This window comes from Pseudophryne corroboree, chromosome 7 (assembly GCF_028390025.1).
Source record: "Pseudophryne corroboree isolate aPseCor3 chromosome 7, aPseCor3.hap2, whole genome shotgun sequence".
NCBI lineage: Eukaryota > Metazoa > Chordata > Amphibia > Anura > Myobatrachidae > Pseudophryne > Pseudophryne corroboree.
In genome coordinates this window covers 112015444-112034216 of record NC_086450.1, presented here as the reverse complement: position 1 = coordinate 112034216, position 18773 = coordinate 112015444, and the positions used below count along the sequence as shown (strand labels likewise).

The 18773-nt window shown below is 45.7% G+C and overlaps 1 protein-coding gene across 20 annotated transcripts in view; it reads right to left on the bottom strand.

Annotated features, from left to right (window-relative positions):
- Positions 1-327: 327 nt before the first annotated feature.
- NEB (nebulin) overlaps positions 328-18773 on the bottom strand; it is a 249685-nt gene continuing 231239 nt past the window's right edge. For 15 of the 20 annotated variants that reach the window (XM_063933546.1, XM_063933551.1, XM_063933545.1 and 12 more), the window contains 4 exons: positions 3991-4137; positions 3867-3902; positions 3610-3716; positions 328-1034 (listed from right to left, as the gene is read on the bottom strand). In XM_063933546.1, the coding sequence (XP_063789616.1) occupies positions 861-1034; positions 3610-3716; positions 3867-3902; positions 3991-4137 (464 nt within the window). In that variant the 3' untranslated portion in view covers positions 328-860. Of the gene's footprint in view, positions 1035-3609; positions 3717-3866; positions 3903-3990; positions 4138-6387; positions 6532-18773 lie in introns of those variants that run through there. The other 5 variants (XM_063933563.1, XM_063933547.1, XM_063933564.1 and 2 more) reach the window with 3 other exon arrangements.

Below are 18773 nucleotides of genomic sequence, written 5' to 3'. Positions count from 1 at the left end.
CATTCCCCTGATTGCAGATAAGTCATTGGTTTAAAAGATAACACCTTTTTTGACCTTTTATTAATCAAATATTCTTATATCCTATCAGGGGAAAGCATGTAACTGTATTTGTAAAGCTGACCATATTTCTTCCATAGAGCAACTTTGCTGGCACTCCATTGAAGACTAGTCCCCAATTAACTTTCTGCTCACTTCAGGTAATTGGCTCAACAAATTTGTTATGAGTGGTGGCCATACTTGATTCGAAGAGTTTCAATAAAAGTAAAACAATATAAATACGAGTTCAAATAAAATAATTTTCAATTTTGATTTATCAGCACAATAAAATACTGCAGAAACCCCAGCTTTATTGTTCACTAATGTACAGGGAGTATGGGTTATTGACCCTAGAACATAATCATATGCAAGCAGCGTTCACAAGCAGAGGAAGGGAGAGGCTCTTCCTTTTTGTGATATCCTAGGGCAGTTGCTTAAAACAATGTATAATGGTGGATTTTACAATTCCAAGAAGTATGTCAAGTCTGTGTACAGTAAGAAACATTGAATAGACAAATAGTTATGGTGGTGAGAGGCACAGTTCAAGTTATCTTACCATAACATGTCAGTCTAGAATTACCAAGGACAATCTATATAGTCCTGGTGTTTGCTGGTGTTACTCTAAAGAAGAAAAATCTATTTATAAGGTCGCAGATCAGTCCGATGTTAGGAAAATACAGAAGATGTTAATACTTTTAAATTGGTTAGTTTTTATTTCAGAGATAAGGCAAGAGAATTCAATGTGGTGGTGGTGGTTGCTCCTCCACTGATTTATTTGTGCAGCGTTACAGAGTTCACTGCTGGAGGATGATTTCATTAGTTTATTAAATGGCTTCCACGTAATTAGCTGGAAGCATGCCAGTCTTGCCAGTTCTCTGGACTGTTCCGTACATCCAGCCTTCATCTATGGTCTGGACATTTACTATGGCGTCACCATCTTTGAAAGATACTTCATCGTTGTCCGCTGCCCTATAGTCATACATGGCTTTGAAGGTTTTCTGGAAAAGAAAGGCAATATATTTAGTTACTGCCTGAGTATGATGATGTATTTGCTGTGATGACGGCACACTGAATACTTCCACCAGATGTGATTGGCTTGTTTATGGTTCTATGTCCCGGAGGAGATAATTGTATTATGGGGCTTATTCAGTGGTGGGCACTAATTGATCTGCTGCTGCATGTTTGTGTGCTGTGAAAATGTGGAAAAGCTGCAGGATGTGTCTTAAGTTAAAAAATGCCCAGCATGGGATCAACTGTGTGACCATCAGACGCTAAGGTTACTCGGTATGTCTGGTGAGCTCACACTGCTGAAGCCAGTGAAGCGGAGTCCAAGGGACGCAGCTAATGGCTTTGTCACATCCAGAAAAAAGGGCTGAAGCCTCTGTTTTGTAGAACGCTGCATCCAAACGCCAGCGGCATGTCTATTGTGCTGTGACTGTTAGGACACTGCGAGCGATATCGCAGATCTAAAAACACTGGATATGTGTAGAAACCATTGCGTTTACGTACATCTCTGAATTAGGCCCTATGTTCCTGGGCCATGACAGAGGAAACGCCAAACATTACTGAATAGATTTTACAAAAGTGCAGGTGTTAAGAAAAATCAGGGGAGATATAACGAATGATTGTCAAATGTAAGGCTGTGTACACAGTAGTACGATGTTGGCCACATGTGATATTGTATACAATTTCCCGACATATGATAACTCTACTACCATGGCTGTAAGTTTTTTAAAATGATCAAAAACTGGTTCTGCCTCACATTGTGACTCGCAGCAGAATGCTAGAAGAAGGAACGTTTTAGAACACTTTAGTTTTAAAATGACAAATGTATTTTTAATTTTTTTTGGTTCTAGATTATTTGATGACCAAAATGTATTTGTTTTTACAGTATGTCTTCCATGGCGATGTATGTTTAATAGCTACATAAGGTGTATAATGTATTATATGTCAGTAACGTATTTGTGTATATATAAGGAAAAACAAAACCCAAAAAATGGAGCTGATCCCATATGTTTGTAACTTGTATAGGGTACTATGCATACTGGATCAGGGTTATGCAAAGTGTGGCACTCCTGCTGCTGTGGCACAACACATCCCAGCATGACCTGCTACAGTTTTAGCATGCCCTATCCACAACATGGTAGGGCATGCTTGGATATGTAGTTCCACAGTAGCTGGAGTACCACAGGATGCCTACAGCACCTCTGTATTGGATAAAACATTGGAATTGACCAAATCGACACGTTTACCTGAGATACTTTTGCTCTACAGTTTCACCTGAATCTTTTCTAATTAAAATACATGGGCCGGATTAAAGCCAGATTTATCAAGCCTTGGATAGTGATAAATAGCATAGTGATAAAGTACCAGCCAATCAGCTCCTAACTGTCATTTTTCAAACACAGCCTGTAACATGGCAGGAGATAATTGTCTGGTACTTTATCACTGTGCAATTTATCACTCTCTAAGACTTGATAAATATTGGCCTAAGTATTGCATTGGTATATCTATACTTGGTCCACGGGGGCCTACACCCCACACCCTGCACCAATATAATTATACTGCCCCCTCTTGAGTTCTGTGGTGACCAGTGCTGCAGACATAAATGGTGCGGGTATTTTCCAGGTAATTTACGCGTGTGCAGTGGACTGGCACAAAGCCAGAGTCTACACCACTGCAGCCGCTGCTAGAGAAGAGAGAGCCTGCACACGGGGTCCCCTCTGCTCTTAAGCTGGATACATACTTAACAATGTGTACTCGGCAAGACATTGTGGGCGACGGGAAGCAGCAAGTGCTTACACATTTGCCAATGGTGGGGGAGTCACGTGACCTGCTGCATTCTGCATCATATTGCAATCCATATCTCTGTCGGCCCTGCTGCAGGACCAATGGAGGTTGTCACTAGCGACCTGTGGGAGTGTGTATATCATGAGTACATAGACAATGTACCAAATATGTCATTCCGAACTACCGGATTGGGCGACATATCTTCTAGTGTGCACCCAGCTTAAATCTGCCCCTGTAGTAATGTATCAATTATTTAAGACCATCAAATAAATGTTGAAAGAAAAGGAGTAGAGCAGTGAAGACTGGGGGAAATGGGTCATGATAGAGGATACTTTTTCATGGCAACACAGAGTAATTGTGGCAACCTATAAGTAAAGAAGGTTTTCTTCTTTTTTTTCCTGTTTAATTGTGTAACCATGGTGATAAAATGATGCGTCATTTTGGTCATCCAATAATTTAGAACTAAAATGTAACAAACTGTAAATTTGTCATTTTAAAACTAAAAGAAAACCAGCGCATCTTAAAAGTGACTTGTAGCCTAAATTGTTACATTTTGCTGCAAGAGTCACAGTGTGAGGCCTTGTTAGTAAATGATTGTCATGTGTGAGCACCTCTTAGACTCTTCTTACTTGTGTCTTGATTGTACAGAACAAATTGATGGGTCAAAATGATTTATAACAGTCACTGTAAATGGCATGGTCACATCTCTGAATCCTGAGTACTTGTTTGACTGTTTAAAATGCACCCACAAGAATGCTGTAATGAAATATCTTGGTCACTTACTCCAGTAGTGGACGGATGCGATGGGACGGATGACGCTGTTGTTTGCTGGGTGGCCACAGATGAAGACCTTTGTTGAGGAAGTTCGGTAGTTTTTGCTTGCTTGTAACCTATTATGGTAAGAGAGCATCATGAGCACATGGAGGAATCACGGTGTGTTTGCTGTAAGCTGTAATTTGCTGCTAAAAGCGATCATTTACTGCCAGATTCTACAGCGTTTGCCAGGTTGCTTTAGGTATTCTAGTGAGACCAATACTTACCTTGGTAAAACAGTATATGTGAACTTTCCTTGTGGCCTATAAGTTTTATGGAACAACGACAGTGATAAGTACTCGTGGTGTTCTACAAGTATGGAGAGGTTTTATGTATTAAATGTGGTTATACCTGTTACAGTGGTTGTAAAGATGCCACCATTGCTGTAATAGGAATGGTGATGGTCAGCCGGATCAGATGGCTCAGATTTTTCATCCCCAGCGCTGAGGCTCAGAGCACTAGCAGAACGGGAGTGCTCACGGCTGCGACGGGCTTGAACTGCAAGAAAAAAATGCATCTTAAACTCACAAGAGGCAGACAAACTGGATGACCCTGGCGGCTCAGTCCCTCATTAATAACCAACAGATAGGGAAGGGGAAGAACAGCGGGAGAGAAAGAGAGTGGGGAATACAAAAAAATGGGGATTGAAAGAGGGAGGCTGAGTTTCATAAAAAGAAAGATAGTGATTGAGTAAGAGCGAGATATGAGGATAAAAGGGAAGCACTGAAGATAGGATGAAAGGGGGGGGGAAACCAAGCAGTGCCGCGGACCACTGCTAGTATATACATGTATATGTGTAAGTGTGTATATATCTATATATACAGTGTATAGATAGATATACATATGTAATATAAAAATTGTAATTTGTTTGTCTGTTCCGGCATCACGCAAAAGCTACTGGATGAAATTGGATTGAGTTTTCACTGTTGTATAGTTTAGTGACCTAGAAAGAAACTGATGTATGTATGTATTATTATTATTATTATTATCCTTTATTTATATGGCGCCACAAGGGTTCCGCAGCGCCCAATTACAGAGTACAAATGCACATAAAAAATAGGAAAACAGTGACTTACAGTTGAACACAATTTAGGACAAGTACAGGGCAACTAAGCATAACTACACCAGTAAACATAGAGATAAGTTCCAGGTGGTCAAAAAACTGTGGGATCTGGGCAGTTGAGGATTATTAAAGTAAGAAAAGTATAAGCACATGAGGGAAGAGGGCCCTACTCGTGAGAGCTTACATTCTAAGGGGAGGGGTAGACAGACAGGGATGACACAGATGGGGTACATGTATGATCTTGATGTGACATCAGAGAGAGGGGCTATAAAGGAAAACAGATGCTTGACACTGCATGTGCACTGTGCTGACTCCTCAAGTCCAAAATGACTACGTGTATAGAAATAAATATACATTTTTGGGGAGAAATATACTTCTAGGAGGACAGCACGGATGGAGTAATGGTTAGCATTACTGCCTCACAGCACTGAGGTCATGCATGTGGGTACATGTAGGGAATATAGAATGTAAGCTCACTGGGGCAGGGACTGATGTGAATGGCTAAATATTCTCTGTAAACCTATGCAGAAAATGTGTGCGCTATATAAATAACGTAATAATTCTAGGAACCGTTTATGAACTAAGGATGACGATAACTTTTTTCCGAAAACCACCATGCGAGCAAAGCTGCGGGCAAACGCTAGTATGTGTGTATGTATATATATATATATATTTATTTATAATTGTGTAATCAAGACCTATTTATTTAATGAATGGAAATTGTGTAAAGTCCCACTTACATCAGCAATCAGTTGGGGCAATTTGCAGACGATTGTACAAATAAATGTGCAATCTATGGGATTCACAGATCGTGGAATCAGACCACAATTCAATTGGGCTTGTTAAATTAGGTTGTCCAGCTTGTTGGATTTCACAGATCAATTGGGACTAGATTGCTAGTGTATGGTAAAACTCATCAGATCTGCAGACTGTTTCTAGTAAACTGATGAGTCTGTTAAGATTGGCAGCTCTGTTTCTGCTGCGGGGTACACTGGGCTCCACAGGGAATAATATCGGGGTGTAGAGTAGGATCTTGATCCGAGGCACCAACAGGCTAAAAGCTTTGACTGTTCCCAGAATGCATAGCGCCGCCTCCTCTATAACCCTGCCTCCGTGCACAAGAGCCCAGTTTTGTAGTTGGTGCCATGCACTGCAGTCATACAACAGGTAGGGCTGCTCCAGCAGTCCTCAGAAGAGCTTTTTTTAAGTGAAATCTAAAGACTTCAAGGGCTGCAGCAGAGACACTGTGTGTGTTAGATGTCAGTCAGACATCTCATGCTGCAACTCCATCACCTCCCCCAGCGGCGCTGTATACTCCTGCACCCTTGTTGCCAGCTACTTACAGCGGAGGCTCCGGTTTGCTCCAGTCAGTCACACACCCCGCAACAGTTCTCCATGATCGCGTGGCCTCACTTTGGGAGGAGGTAAGAGGGTCCCCCAGGCGGGACCTGCTGGAAACCGCGATCCGGTGGCAGGTGGGCCCGCACGTGCTGGTGTGGACACTGTGGTAGTACAGGGACCCCACTAGACCACCAGGGCAAGGGCACAGGTCGGTTTTACTAAAAAAAAACTTTATTACACAGCCCACAGTACCCGGTGGTGAAGCCCAGCAGGGGATAAGGCTTTGACCTGTAGCCCCAGGGCGCCATTTAGAGTAAATGTTCCCGCCCTGTAGCTGCATCTCTCACCCTCACTCCCTGTCAGCGTTTGGGTGCCATTACCTCAAGCTGAGCTGATCCTGGGGCTGTTTGGGCAAATCCTCCTCTGTAAAGCCACCTGCATGTCAGCGCTGTGCATTTTACAGGACACTTAAGTATTCTACATGTCTGCTGACAGTGTTAGTTAAGAAACAGTGCATTTAGTCAGGGTTATTTAGTACAAGTAACCTGTGATATACATCCAGTCTTTACTGTGCATTGTTATATCTATTGATTATATAGCTGTACTTAGTACTACTCTGTATTGCTAGTCCAGTGCAGTCTTATTGCATGTCATAATTTCTGCATTGTACATGTGACTCTGTGTGTGTGCATATAGCTGCTGCGTGACTTCCATTTCGTGTATATCACTCAGGTTGCTATCCCTATATTCTGTAACCTGAGGGGGTTAAGTGCGTCAGGGTTATTGTTTAATATAGGTGTTTCACAGGATATACTTACTGTGTATTTTTCTCTGTGATTTTCAGTCACCATATACTGTACCTCTTGAATTCTCTGTGCTCATACACTGCACAGGGGGTTCTTGTTTAGGTATTAGGCTACTGATATTGTACTGGGTTGCCCGTGAATTGAGCTTTCAAACATCTCAGCTACAAGGGGCTACGGAGCTGGGGCTGATACCACATTGCGTGGTGGTGACGCTGCAGACATATTAGAGGAAAACATGGCAGCAGAGGCTTCAGGTTCTGGGGGTTCCCTACCCCCCAGTGGAACTGTAGCAAGGGGGGTTCATAACGACCATTTCTCCACATTATTAAGTACGCTGGTGACTAGACGTACTCCCTATGGGACCTCCTGTGCTGGTACCACCGCTTCTGGTCCCTGCGGTTAATCTGCCCTGGGCAGATCAACTGTCCGTTCAGTTACAGCAATTGAATCACTCACTGACTAAACAGACGTCTAACCCTCGTCCGCATAAGACCAAGGGGTCCTCTAAGCGGGCCATTACTTCACAATCCACCCACACCTAGTCTGATGAAGAAGGCTTATATACTGACCCCACAGACACTGATCCAGATAATTCTGATGGGGGATTGGTCTCTCAGGTGGATGTTCCTGACTTATTGTAGGCTATTAGGCTAATTCTTCAAATTACTGGTGACCCAGAGCCTGATGCTACCTCCAAGAAACCGGACAGATTTAAACGTCAGAAGGTTATTAAACAAGTTTTACCTCATTCTGACCATTTAGTTGAAATACGTCAGGAATCCTGGGAAAATCCAGGAAAGAAATTCACACCTCACAAGAAGATGCTGGCTTGCTATCCCCTCGCTGCAGAGCTAAGTAAAAATCGGGAAACACCCCCGCCAGTGGATTCGCAAGTGGTGCGGCTGGTGGTGTCCTCGACTCTGCCTGTAACCACCGTCACTTCTCTGAAAGAACCGACGGATAAGCGCGTGGAGGGTTGCTTAAAAGCGATTTACACCCTAGCAGGTGCTGCGCATCGGCCCACTATTGCAGCAACATGGGCTACAGAAGCTATTGAAGCGTGGGCTCAGGAGGTGGAAGCAGAGCTGCCATCCAACTTTTCTGATAATGCTAGACAATGTTTCTCGTATATTGTCACAGCATCTCATTACATTAAGGAGGCGGCTTCTGATGCCGGTATTCTGGGGCCAAGGCTTCTACTACATCCATTTTGGCTCGCCGGATTCTCTGGTTACGGTCCTGGTCTGTGGATCTGGACTCTAAGAAAACCCTGGAGGTGCTCCCTTTTAAGGGAGACATTCTTTTTGGAGAAGACCTCAACAAGATAGTGCTGACTTAGCTTCTGCTAAAACAGCGTGTCTACCTAGTACTGCTCCTTCGGTACCGAAGGCTAAGAGTACTTCCTTTCACTCCTTTCGTCCTTCAGGTAAAGCAAAAGGTGAGGCGTACCTGAAACAGGCTCGCACTTCCAAAACCGCTAAGCCCAAACCTAAACGGGCCTGGGCTGCCCGTCAGCCTGCTTCCAAAACGGAAAAGCCTGCTGCATGACGGGGCGGGCCTTCCTCTGGGGGATCCCAGGGTGGGTGCCGACTTCTAGGGTTTACCCAGAAATGGTTGAAGACCACTTCCGAGGCCTGGGTAAGGGAAGTCGTCACTCGAGGTTACGCCGTATCCTTCAAGAATCGTCCCCCTCATCGATTTTGCCTGACAGACGTCCCTTCAGATCAGGTGAAGGCAAAAACTCTTCATTCGGTGGTACAGTCCCTCCTGGACACAGGAGTGGTAGTACAGGTGCCTCTGGTTCAGAGAGGCAAGGGGTACTAATCACCGCTATTCCTAGTCCCATAACCGAATGGGTCCTCTCGGCCCATTCTCAACCTCAAGTCCTTGAACAAATTTGTGAGAGTCTCCAAGTTTTGTATGGAAACCCCTCATCCTATTCTGGCTTTGGAACCAGGGGATTATATGGTCTCCTTGGACATACAGGATGCTTATCTGCATATTCCTATTGCAATGTCGCATCAGCAATATCTGAGGTTGCTGTTGGCAACCTCCATTACCAATTTCGGGGGTTACCTTTTGGCTTGACCACGGCCCTGCGAGTCTTCACCAAGGTCATGGCGGTAATGACTGCTGTACTCCGCCGTCAAGGGGTCAGGATCCTCCCGTATCTGGACGACTTGTTGATCCTGGCGAATTCCCCAGAAATTCTCCTACGCCATCTGGGTCTGACACTCCAGTTTCTGCAAGCCCACGGATGGCTCATCAACTGGAAGAAATCTTCCCTGGTCCCTGCGCAGAGCATTGGGGGCATTGTTAGACAGCGGTTGTTCTTGTCTCAGGAGAAGGTCCTGAAACTTCAGGATAGGATTCGATGCTTCCTATCTCGTCTGCAAGTGTCGATACATTCGGTGATGCAAGTGCTAGGTCTCATGGTGTCGGCCTTCATGAGACCTACGCTCCATTCCAATCCCGTCCTCTACAGAAATTGATTCTTGCCAAGTGGGACGGCCTGCCTCACTGGATCAGGTCTCACATGATCTCCTTGTCTCCGGAGGTCCATCTGTCACTGAGCTGGTGGCTTCAGGACCAACGATTGAGCAGGGTTCGTACCTTCTGGATCTCCAACTGGGTCCTTCTGACAACGGATGCCAGTCTGAGAGGTTGGGACGTGGTGTTGGAGCAACACTCCCTTTGGGGTCGGTGGACCAAGGAGGAGTCTCTCCCGATAAACATTCTGGAACTGCAGGTGGTGTTCAATGCTCTGAACTTGGCCCAGCATTTAATACAGAACAGACCTGTTCAAGTACAGTCGGACAACACCACCACGGTGGCGTACATAAATCATCAAGGCGGCACTCGAAGCCACATGGCAATGAGGGAAGTATCCAGAATTCTTCAGTGGGCAGAACGCCATCTGCCAGCCATATTGGCAGTGTTCATCCCGGGAGTCCTAAACTGGGAAGCTGATTTCCTCAGTCGTCAGGGCATACACGCTGGAGAGTGGAGCCTCCATCCAGAAGTATTTCAACTCCTAGTGGACAAGTGGGGCCTCCCAGATGTGGACCTGATGGCGTCTCGACACAATCACAAGGTTCTGGTCTTCGGAGCAAGGACAAGGGATCCTCAAGCAATGTTCGTGGACGCTCTGGCAATTCCATGGAACTTTCAGCTGCTGTACGTGTTCCCTCCGGTGTCACTCCTGCCCAGAGTAATAAGGTAGTTCAAGCAAGAAGGAGGAATACTACTTCTGATCGCTCCAGCGTGGCCCAGACGGCATTGGTTCTCAGACCTCCAGGGTCTCTCGTTGGAGTGTCCTCTTCTGCTTCCACAACGACCAGACCTCCTCGTTTAGGGCCTCATTTGTGTTTACCAGGATTTGGCCCGTCTGGCTTTGACGGCGTGGCTCAAGCCTCCGTACTAAGGGCCAAGGGTTTTTCTGAGGCGGTCATTCAGACTATGTTGAAGGCCCGTAAGCCAGCTTCTCCTCGGATTTACCATAGGGTCTGGAATTCTTACTTTGCTTGGTGCGCATCTAATAATCATGACGTTTACAAGTTTAGTACGGCCAAACTTTTGGCCTTTCTGCAACAGGGCCTGGACTTAGGCCTTCGTCTAGCCTCCATCAAGGTTCCTATTTCTGCACAGTACAGTGTATAGGACTGTACTGAGCTAAAATACCAGCATCCTTATAAGCTATACTTCTCCCCTCTGAAACCAGGCTCCTAACATGTCCGTACCCCTCAGATAGGCGCTATCAGGTTCCCAAAAAGTTCATGGCTTATTACCCACTGCCCAAAAGTGTCGTATCTAAGTGGGAGGTTCCTCCAATTGTGGACCCCTCCTTGGCTAGACTGTCAAAGACAATCTTACCAATACCTAATGTGACTACACTAAAGGATGTGTCAGATCGTAAGTTGGATACGGCACTACAATCTATTTTTGTGGCGGCACGAGCGTCACACAGACCTACAATTATCAGTGCTTGGGTAAATAAGGCTATTGTAGCATGGGCTGGTCAAATTATTCAGGCAGTGGTGGAGGATAACAGCCAGGAAGAAAGAGTTCGACTAGCAGAGCATATCCGGGAGTCTGCTACATATATTTGCCAAGCTACAAAAGATGCTAGCAGGATAGCGTCGCGCATCTCAGCTTCGGCTACTTCGGCCAGAAGAATTCTGTGGCTCAAATGGTAAGTGAACTCAGATTCCAAGAAGGCAGTGGAAACTATCCCCTTCGTAGGTAAAACCTTATTAGGCCCGGAATTGGACAAGTGGATTTCACAGGCAACAGTGGGAAAATCTACTTTTCTGCCTACCACGTATCCCAGAACCACGCCACCAGTCAGAAGAAATTACTCTGGTCCGGTGTTCAATTAATTTAGGTCTCAATCCTTTCGAGCTAGAGGAAGAGGTTTTGGCAGTCAAACTCGTGGAAACAGGCAGAGGCCGTTCACAGTCCACAGCTCGAAAACAAGACCCTAAACCTGCTGACAAGACCATGGCATGACGGTCTCCCAGCTCACCTTGGGTCTCCTATGGTGGGCTCATGGTTGGAGAGGTTTTTGGGACACCTGAGCCAAAACATCTTTCCCAGGGTTACAAGATAGAATTTCTGAACCGACCTCACAGTCTGTTCTTTTCAACAGGCCTTCCTCGGTGCCCACAAGGAGAGTTCATGGTGTCAATGGACATAAAAGATGCTTCCCTTCATGTCCCAATCTGGACCCCGCACCAAGTCTTTTTACGGTTTGCGGTGGCTGAGACTCATCAGTCCAGAGCCCTACCGTTCGGCCTATCATCAGCCCCGAGAATCTTCACAAAGATCATGGCAGTCATGGTTGCGAAATTGAGATTGTTAGGGTTACCGATAATTCCATATCTGGACGACCTCATCAAAGCGTCCTCTCAGGACCAGTGAATCCGGGATACTCAGATCACTCATCTGTTTCTGATTCGACGTGGCAGAATTGTGAATTTCAAAAAAATCCAACTTACAACCAACGTAGAGGATTCAATTCCTGGGTCTCATTTTAGATATGATACAGCTGACGGTGTTTCTCCCAGAAGACCAGATTCGATCCATCAAGGAAATGGTACGTCAGGTTCTGCAGAATCAGACTGTCTCTCTGCATCTCTGTGTAAAGCTTCTTGGAAAGATGGTCGCATCCTTCAAAGTGATCAAATGCTGCAGACTTCATTCCAGACCCGTTCAACTGAATCTGATTGCTCAGGGGGCAAGCATGCATTGGCTTCTCCACCGACTAATTCGCTTGTCGCCCCAAGCCAGGAACTCCTTAATTTGGTGGTCAGTTCACCGGAATCTAGCGGCGGGAAAGAGGTTTGGAATCTGGGATTGGAAGATTCTGACAATAGATGCCAGTCTCAGAGGATGGGGAGCAGTACTGGAAAACTATAAGTTTCAGGGAAGATGGTCACCGCAGGAGAGCAGTCTTCCAATAAATGTTCTGGAACCAAGAGCCATTCACAATGCACTTCTTCTGGCGGAAGACCTAGTGAAGGCTCAGCACGTGAGTGCAGTCGGACAATGTGACGGCAACAACATACATAAACCGTCAGGGAGGAACAAGAAGCCGCATGGCTTTAAAACAGGCCACAAGAATCCTGTCTTGGACAGAAATGCGCAACATAACCCTGTCGGCAGTCTTCATTCCAGGAGTGGACAATTGGGAAGCAGACTCTGTCGCCAAGACATGCATCCAGGGGAGTGGGGTCTACACCCACAGGTATTCGAGGCAGTGATAAGAAGGTGGGGTCTCCCGCAGATAGACCTAATGGCCTCTTGGACCAACCATCACCTGCCAAGATATGTGGCCGGGATGCAGAATCCAGCAGCAGAGGCAGTAGACACGCTGGCGGTTCCCTGGACATACGACCTAGTGTACATCTTTCTGCCATTTCCGCTGTTACCAAGAGTGTTAAAAAAGGTGAAACAGGAAAGAGCATGGGTGGTTCTGATAGCACCGGACTGGCCTCGCAGAGGTTGGTACTCGGACTTGAGGGGACTTCTGGCTGAAGATTTGTGGAAACTACCACAGAGGGAGGACCTGTTTTCACAAGGCCCATTCCTTCACCCAAACCTGAGCCGTCTACGTTTGACGGTGTGCTTCTTGAAACCAGGATACTAAGAGACAGAGGAATCCCGAAATTGGCTATTCCTACTATGTTGGCTGCAAGGAAGCCAGTCACTGCAACACATTACTATAGAATATGGAAGAAATACATGGACTGGTGCCAGCCCAGGGGTTGGATCCCTAGAGAGTTCCGCCTTACTAGACTGTTGAGGTTTCTCCAAAAGGGTTTGGATGGGGGTTTGAGATTGGGATCCTTAAAAGTACTTGTCTCAGCTCTTTCGATCTTGTTCCAGCAACGTCTGGCGGCCTTGCAGGAGGTCCAGATATTTTTGCAGGGTTTGTTGAGAATACAACCACCTTTTCTCTGGCAGGGTCCACAGGTTATCCACAGGATAACAATGGGATATGATGAAGCGACGGCGGATTTGCACCAATCGGTCAAAGCTTTTCCGGCCTCCCAGCATGCTATGGGCTCGTCCATATATCCCCGCCTCCTGGCTCAAGCAAATCAGTTTTTTGTTTGGTGCGGCAGGAGCCGGACCATGCTCAGAGGGCTGCTGGTTTTTAGCAGCCTTAAGCTTTTTTTATTTTGTTTTTATAGTCTTACTATTTTTTTCTTGAGTGATCTTTTTCTAAATAGCGTCTTGTTCATACCTTAGAGTCGCTCCAACAACTCCGACAATGCATACCCATGAGTACAGTGCTGTTTCGGCGGGCGTCTGTATCAGATATACTAGCAGGTCCAGCAGTCATTACCAGGCTGTGGCCGGAGCACGGGGAGAAGGTAAGGCATCGGTTTCCGATTAGTACGGGAATACGGACACAACCGCACTGTTTTGGGAGGAGACTACCAAACAGTCGCTGACGCGGCTGCCACCCCGGGTGCACCAGCGCTAGGCCTTAGGGATCAGAGGCTCCAGGAATATTATGAGGCTGCAATCCTTAGGGTTAATGTCGGCAGTGGGGAGTCAGACGCGCTCCTGGTCGCCCCTCCCCTCAGTTCATGACCAGTTTCCTCCGAGTCTCCTGCCATGAACTGTTTCCCGCTTCCGTCTCAGACACTGTACACGAAGGGGACCCAGTCGCAGCATAGGTGGCTGTGTGACTGGTTCGTCTGTGTTTATTCACTGAGCGTCTGTGTTCACTAGGTTCATGGAGCGGCAGTGTACACTAGTAGTGTCTGGATCCACTCAGCATTCGCTAACGTATTGATCGGTCCTGGAAGCGAGGTGAGTCTCCCTGTATCCCACTCTACTGAGTATGGTTAATACAGCACTAAGTCTCTATCTTCCCTTTTGAGTACGAATAGTTAGATAAGTGCCTATTGCATATGAGTCTGTATACATTTACTGTTTCTTTCGCAATGCGTCTGAATACGTTAGATCTGTTTAAACATGTTGTAGTAATATGTTCTACATACTTAAAATGTAGTTGTACTGGATGATGTGCTCATATTGCTTATTATACTAATGTATAACATGCGAATGACTGCTAGTGTGATTGCTGACTTTACTATATTTCTGTCAGTTTTGTTTATTCCGATCCCCAATGCTGGTGCATGGGTAGGGTCGGATTGTATGTCACTTAAAGTGATTACAGTCAGAAATTGTGTAGTACACTGTGGAAGTGTTGATTATTTATCATGTCTAAAAGCAGCAAAGGTGAGGAAGGCACACTCACAGCAACACTCATATATCATGCTTGTCTTGCAAAGATGTGTTATCCTCTCAGGATCTGGTTCAGGATGGTTTGTGTGCAAACTGTTTTAGCTTTTACCAGGGTTTATTGAAAATTACAAGGCAGATTCAGGTGCACATCGATCAACCTTGGGCTATGTTTGCACAGACTTTATGCAGTATAGCTGAACAGATAATTACTCCAACTATGCCAGGGATAGGTTACACTATTAACCCTTACAAGCAGATCCCCACCTATGGTGTATCACTTCCAGCAGCAGCCTCTCAAAAGAAACAAGCTGATAAGCCGGTGGTAAGTACATTTTCACCCTCACAGGCTACACATGATTCAGATGAGGATTCAGCGGAAGATGAAAGCTCAATTAATTCTACTTCGGCATACGAAGAGGAGGAGGAAGGTATCAGCTCAGTGGCTATAGCGGAGTTAATTAAAGCTATGAAAGCCATTCTGTCCTTAGAGGATTCAGCAGAGCCTGTGTTAAAACCAAGGCACCTGTGTTTAAACGTCCCAAAACAGTTAAGACTGAGTTTCCAGGGTCAGATCAGCTGACGTAAATCATGGAAGAGGCTTGGGCTGCCCCCATTAAGAAGTTTAGAATTCCTAAGAAATGGAATTCCAATTATCCTCTTCCAGCTGGGGATTGTTTAAAAAGAGAGGTGGCTCCTAAAGTAGAATTGCATGTAATTCGGTTAGTGCGAAAATCTACATTACCTTTGCCTTCAACATCATTAAATGTCACGGATAGTGGATGGTTTTCTAAAAACCATTTTTTCCCTGTCTGGGGCAGTCATAAGGCCAGCCATGGCATCAGCTTGGATGGCAAAGGCAGTGGCTGCCTGGGCTGATGCATTGGAGGGGGAATTTTCAATAGCTTCTAGAGCAAAAATCCCATATAGCACATATAAAACAGGCTGTAATGTTCTTGGAAGAAGCAGCATTGGATATGGGTACTATTGCCTCCAAGGCATCAGCTTCAACAATAGCTGCTTGCAGAGCAGTTTGGCTACGTACGTGGAAAGCTGATTAAGAATCTAAGAAGGTTTTGTAATATTTTCCCTTTTCTGGAGATATTCTTTTTGGTAAAGAATTGACAGATATTTTGGAGTCAGAAGCAGACTCCAAGAAGGTCAAGTTTCCTTCCACGTGCAATTTCAAACCTAAAGTTCCGGCTTTTCGGCCCTTTCGGTCTCAAGGAAAAACTAAAGGAAAAAGGGATGGCAAGCAGCCCCAATACAACCAGTCTGGTAAGACTAAAAAGCATTGGGCTACCAGAGGACCGGTTGGGAAAATGGATTATAAGCCATCAACCTGATGGTGCGCTTCTCCACCTGGGGGACCCCAGGGTGGGGGGGGAGGGTCGACTTCTTCAGTTTGCACAGATCTGGCAGCAGTCTACAACAGATGCCTGGGTGCAGGAAGCGGTATCTCTAGGTTATGCGTTTGCCTTCAAGAAGCACCCTCCTCTAAGGTTTTTTTTTTAACCAGCCCGACTCTGGTAGAGACGAAGGCCAGGACTTTGTTAAAGGCAGTACAGAAATTGCTACAGTCAGGAGTAGTCATTCCAGTTTCTCCTGCACAACGAGGACAGGGTTTTTACTCCAACCTGTTTTTAGTTCAGAAGCCAAATGGGTCATTTCGGCCCATTGTCAATCAAAGTGCTGAACAAATACATTTGGGTACCTCGGTTTCACATGGAGACGTTAAGTTCCATCATTTTGGCCAGGGGATTATATGGTATCCCATGATATACAGGATGCTTACCTACATGTTCCTATAGCACTGTCCCATCAGTGCTATCTCAGGTTCGCTATCCTCCAACAGCATTTTCAGTTCCAGGCCCTACCTTTCGGGTTAGCCACAGCCCCCAAAGTATTTACCAAGATTATGGTGGTAATGGCAGCATTTCCATACCTCGACGATCTTTTAATCCTGGCACAGATGCAGGAATTGCTCTTATGTCATCTGCAACAGACAATAACATATCTGCAGAACCACGGGCATAAATTGGGCAAAATCGTCTCTGGTTCCGTCACAGTGGATGACTCGCTTGGGGGTTGTATTGGCTTCAAGTCTTCAAAGATTAATTTTACCTCTGAACAAGATATCCAAGGTTCAGTCAAGGATTCAGGACTTGTTACACAGTCAAAAGGTATCCATTCACACAGCAATGCGCGTGATGGGTTTGGTGTCGACATTTGACATGGTGGAGTATGCATAATTCCACTTGAGGCCTCTGCAGCGTCTGATTCTTGCCAAATGGAATGGGTTGCATCAGACGATAAAAACACAGACTATGGTTCTTACGTTAGACATAAGAAGATCATTAGCCTGGTGGCTATAGACATCCCATCTGGACTAGGGGAGACCCTTTTGGATATCAGATTGGGAAATTCTGACGACAGATGCCAGTCTCCAGGGCTGGGGAAGCAGTGTCAGGAAGGTTGTGTTTTCAGGGGCAATGAACCAAGGAAGAAAGTTGCCTGCCAATAAATATATTGGAACTTCGGGCCATATACATGGCACTGATTCAGGCACAGGACATTCTTCAGGGAAAACCAGTCCAGATCCGCTCGGACAATGCGGCGGCAGTAGCGTACCTCAACCATCAGGGAGGAACTCGCAGGAGGAGGTAAGTCACATACTAAAGTGGGCAGAACTTCATCATCCAGCCTTGTCCGCAATGTTCGTTCCGGGAGTCCTAAACTGGGAAGCAGACTTTCTCAGTCGACACGCCATTCAGGCAAGCGAATGGGTCTACACCCGGAGGTATTCCAGACTCTAGTAGATAAGTGGGGGTCGCCAGAGATAGATCTCATGGCGTCCCGTCTGAACAACAAAGTGCTCGCATACGGGTCAAGAACAAAGGATCCCAGAGCGATCTTTGTGGATGCCCTGTCAGTGAGATGGGACTTTCATCTGGCTTATGTGTTTCCTCCAATCACCCTATTACCCAGGGTGGTGAGAAAGATAAAGCAAGGAAAAGGTGCCGTGATACTAATAGCTCCGGCTTGGCCCAGAAGGCATTGGTACACAGATCTGCAGAGGATGTTGATGGATGTTCCACTTCGGCTCCCTCAACGTCCAGATCTACTGTTGCAGGGTCCTTGCTATCACAGACATCTATATTGAGTGTCTTTGACAGCGTGGCTCTTGAAACCTCTATCCTGAAGTCAAGAGGATTCTCAAAACAGGTAATTCAAACTATGATCAGAGCAAGGAAACCTTCCTCAGCTCGCAATTATCACCAAATATGGCAAACCTATATTCATTGGTGCAGTGAACTGAAACTGGACCCCAGGTCTTTCAGAGTTTCCAGGGTCTTAGCACTGCTTCAGGCAGGAATGGATAAAGGTTTGAAGGTGGCTTCCTTGAGAGTGCAAGTGTTGGCATTAACTGTATGGTTCCAAAAGAAAATTGGCAACTTACAGTATGTGTGTACTTTTTTCCAGGGAATGCTGCGCATTCAACCTCCATTTGTTCCTCCTACAGTGCCTTGGGACTTAGGTCTAGTCCTGAAAGCCCTTCAAGTTGCCCCGTTTGAACCACTTAATAAAGTGGATCTTAAATGGCTGACGGCTAAAGTTCTCTTTCTACTGGCTATGGTGTCGGCTAGAAGAGTATCAGATTTAGGGGCATTATCATGTCATTCCCCGTTTCTGATTTTTTTTTATCCAGATAAAGCAGTTCTCAGAACTAGATCTGGGTATCTTCCGAAGGTGGTGTCTAAATTCCATCCTAATGAAGAAATTGTAGTCCCGGCTTTCCAGGCACCGGCCTTTCTGCGGGAGATGCATCGCTAGACGCGGTCCGTGCATTAAGGATTTACGTGGATCGTATCAGTGCCATCAGAAAGACAGATTCTCTCTTCATTCTCTATGGATTTCACAAGAGAGGATAGCCTGCTGATAAGCAGATGCTGGCAAGATGGCTTCGGATGATGATTTCAGAAGCATATTCTCAGGCTGATCTCCCTGTTCCAGCTAATGTCTCTGCTCACTCTACTCGTAAGGTAGGTCCATCATGGGCAGCACAAAGTGGTGCTTCAGCAGAACAGATATGTAAGGCGGCCACATGGTCTTCCATTAAAACATTTATTAGACATTATGCCTTGAATACCTTTGCTTCTCATGAC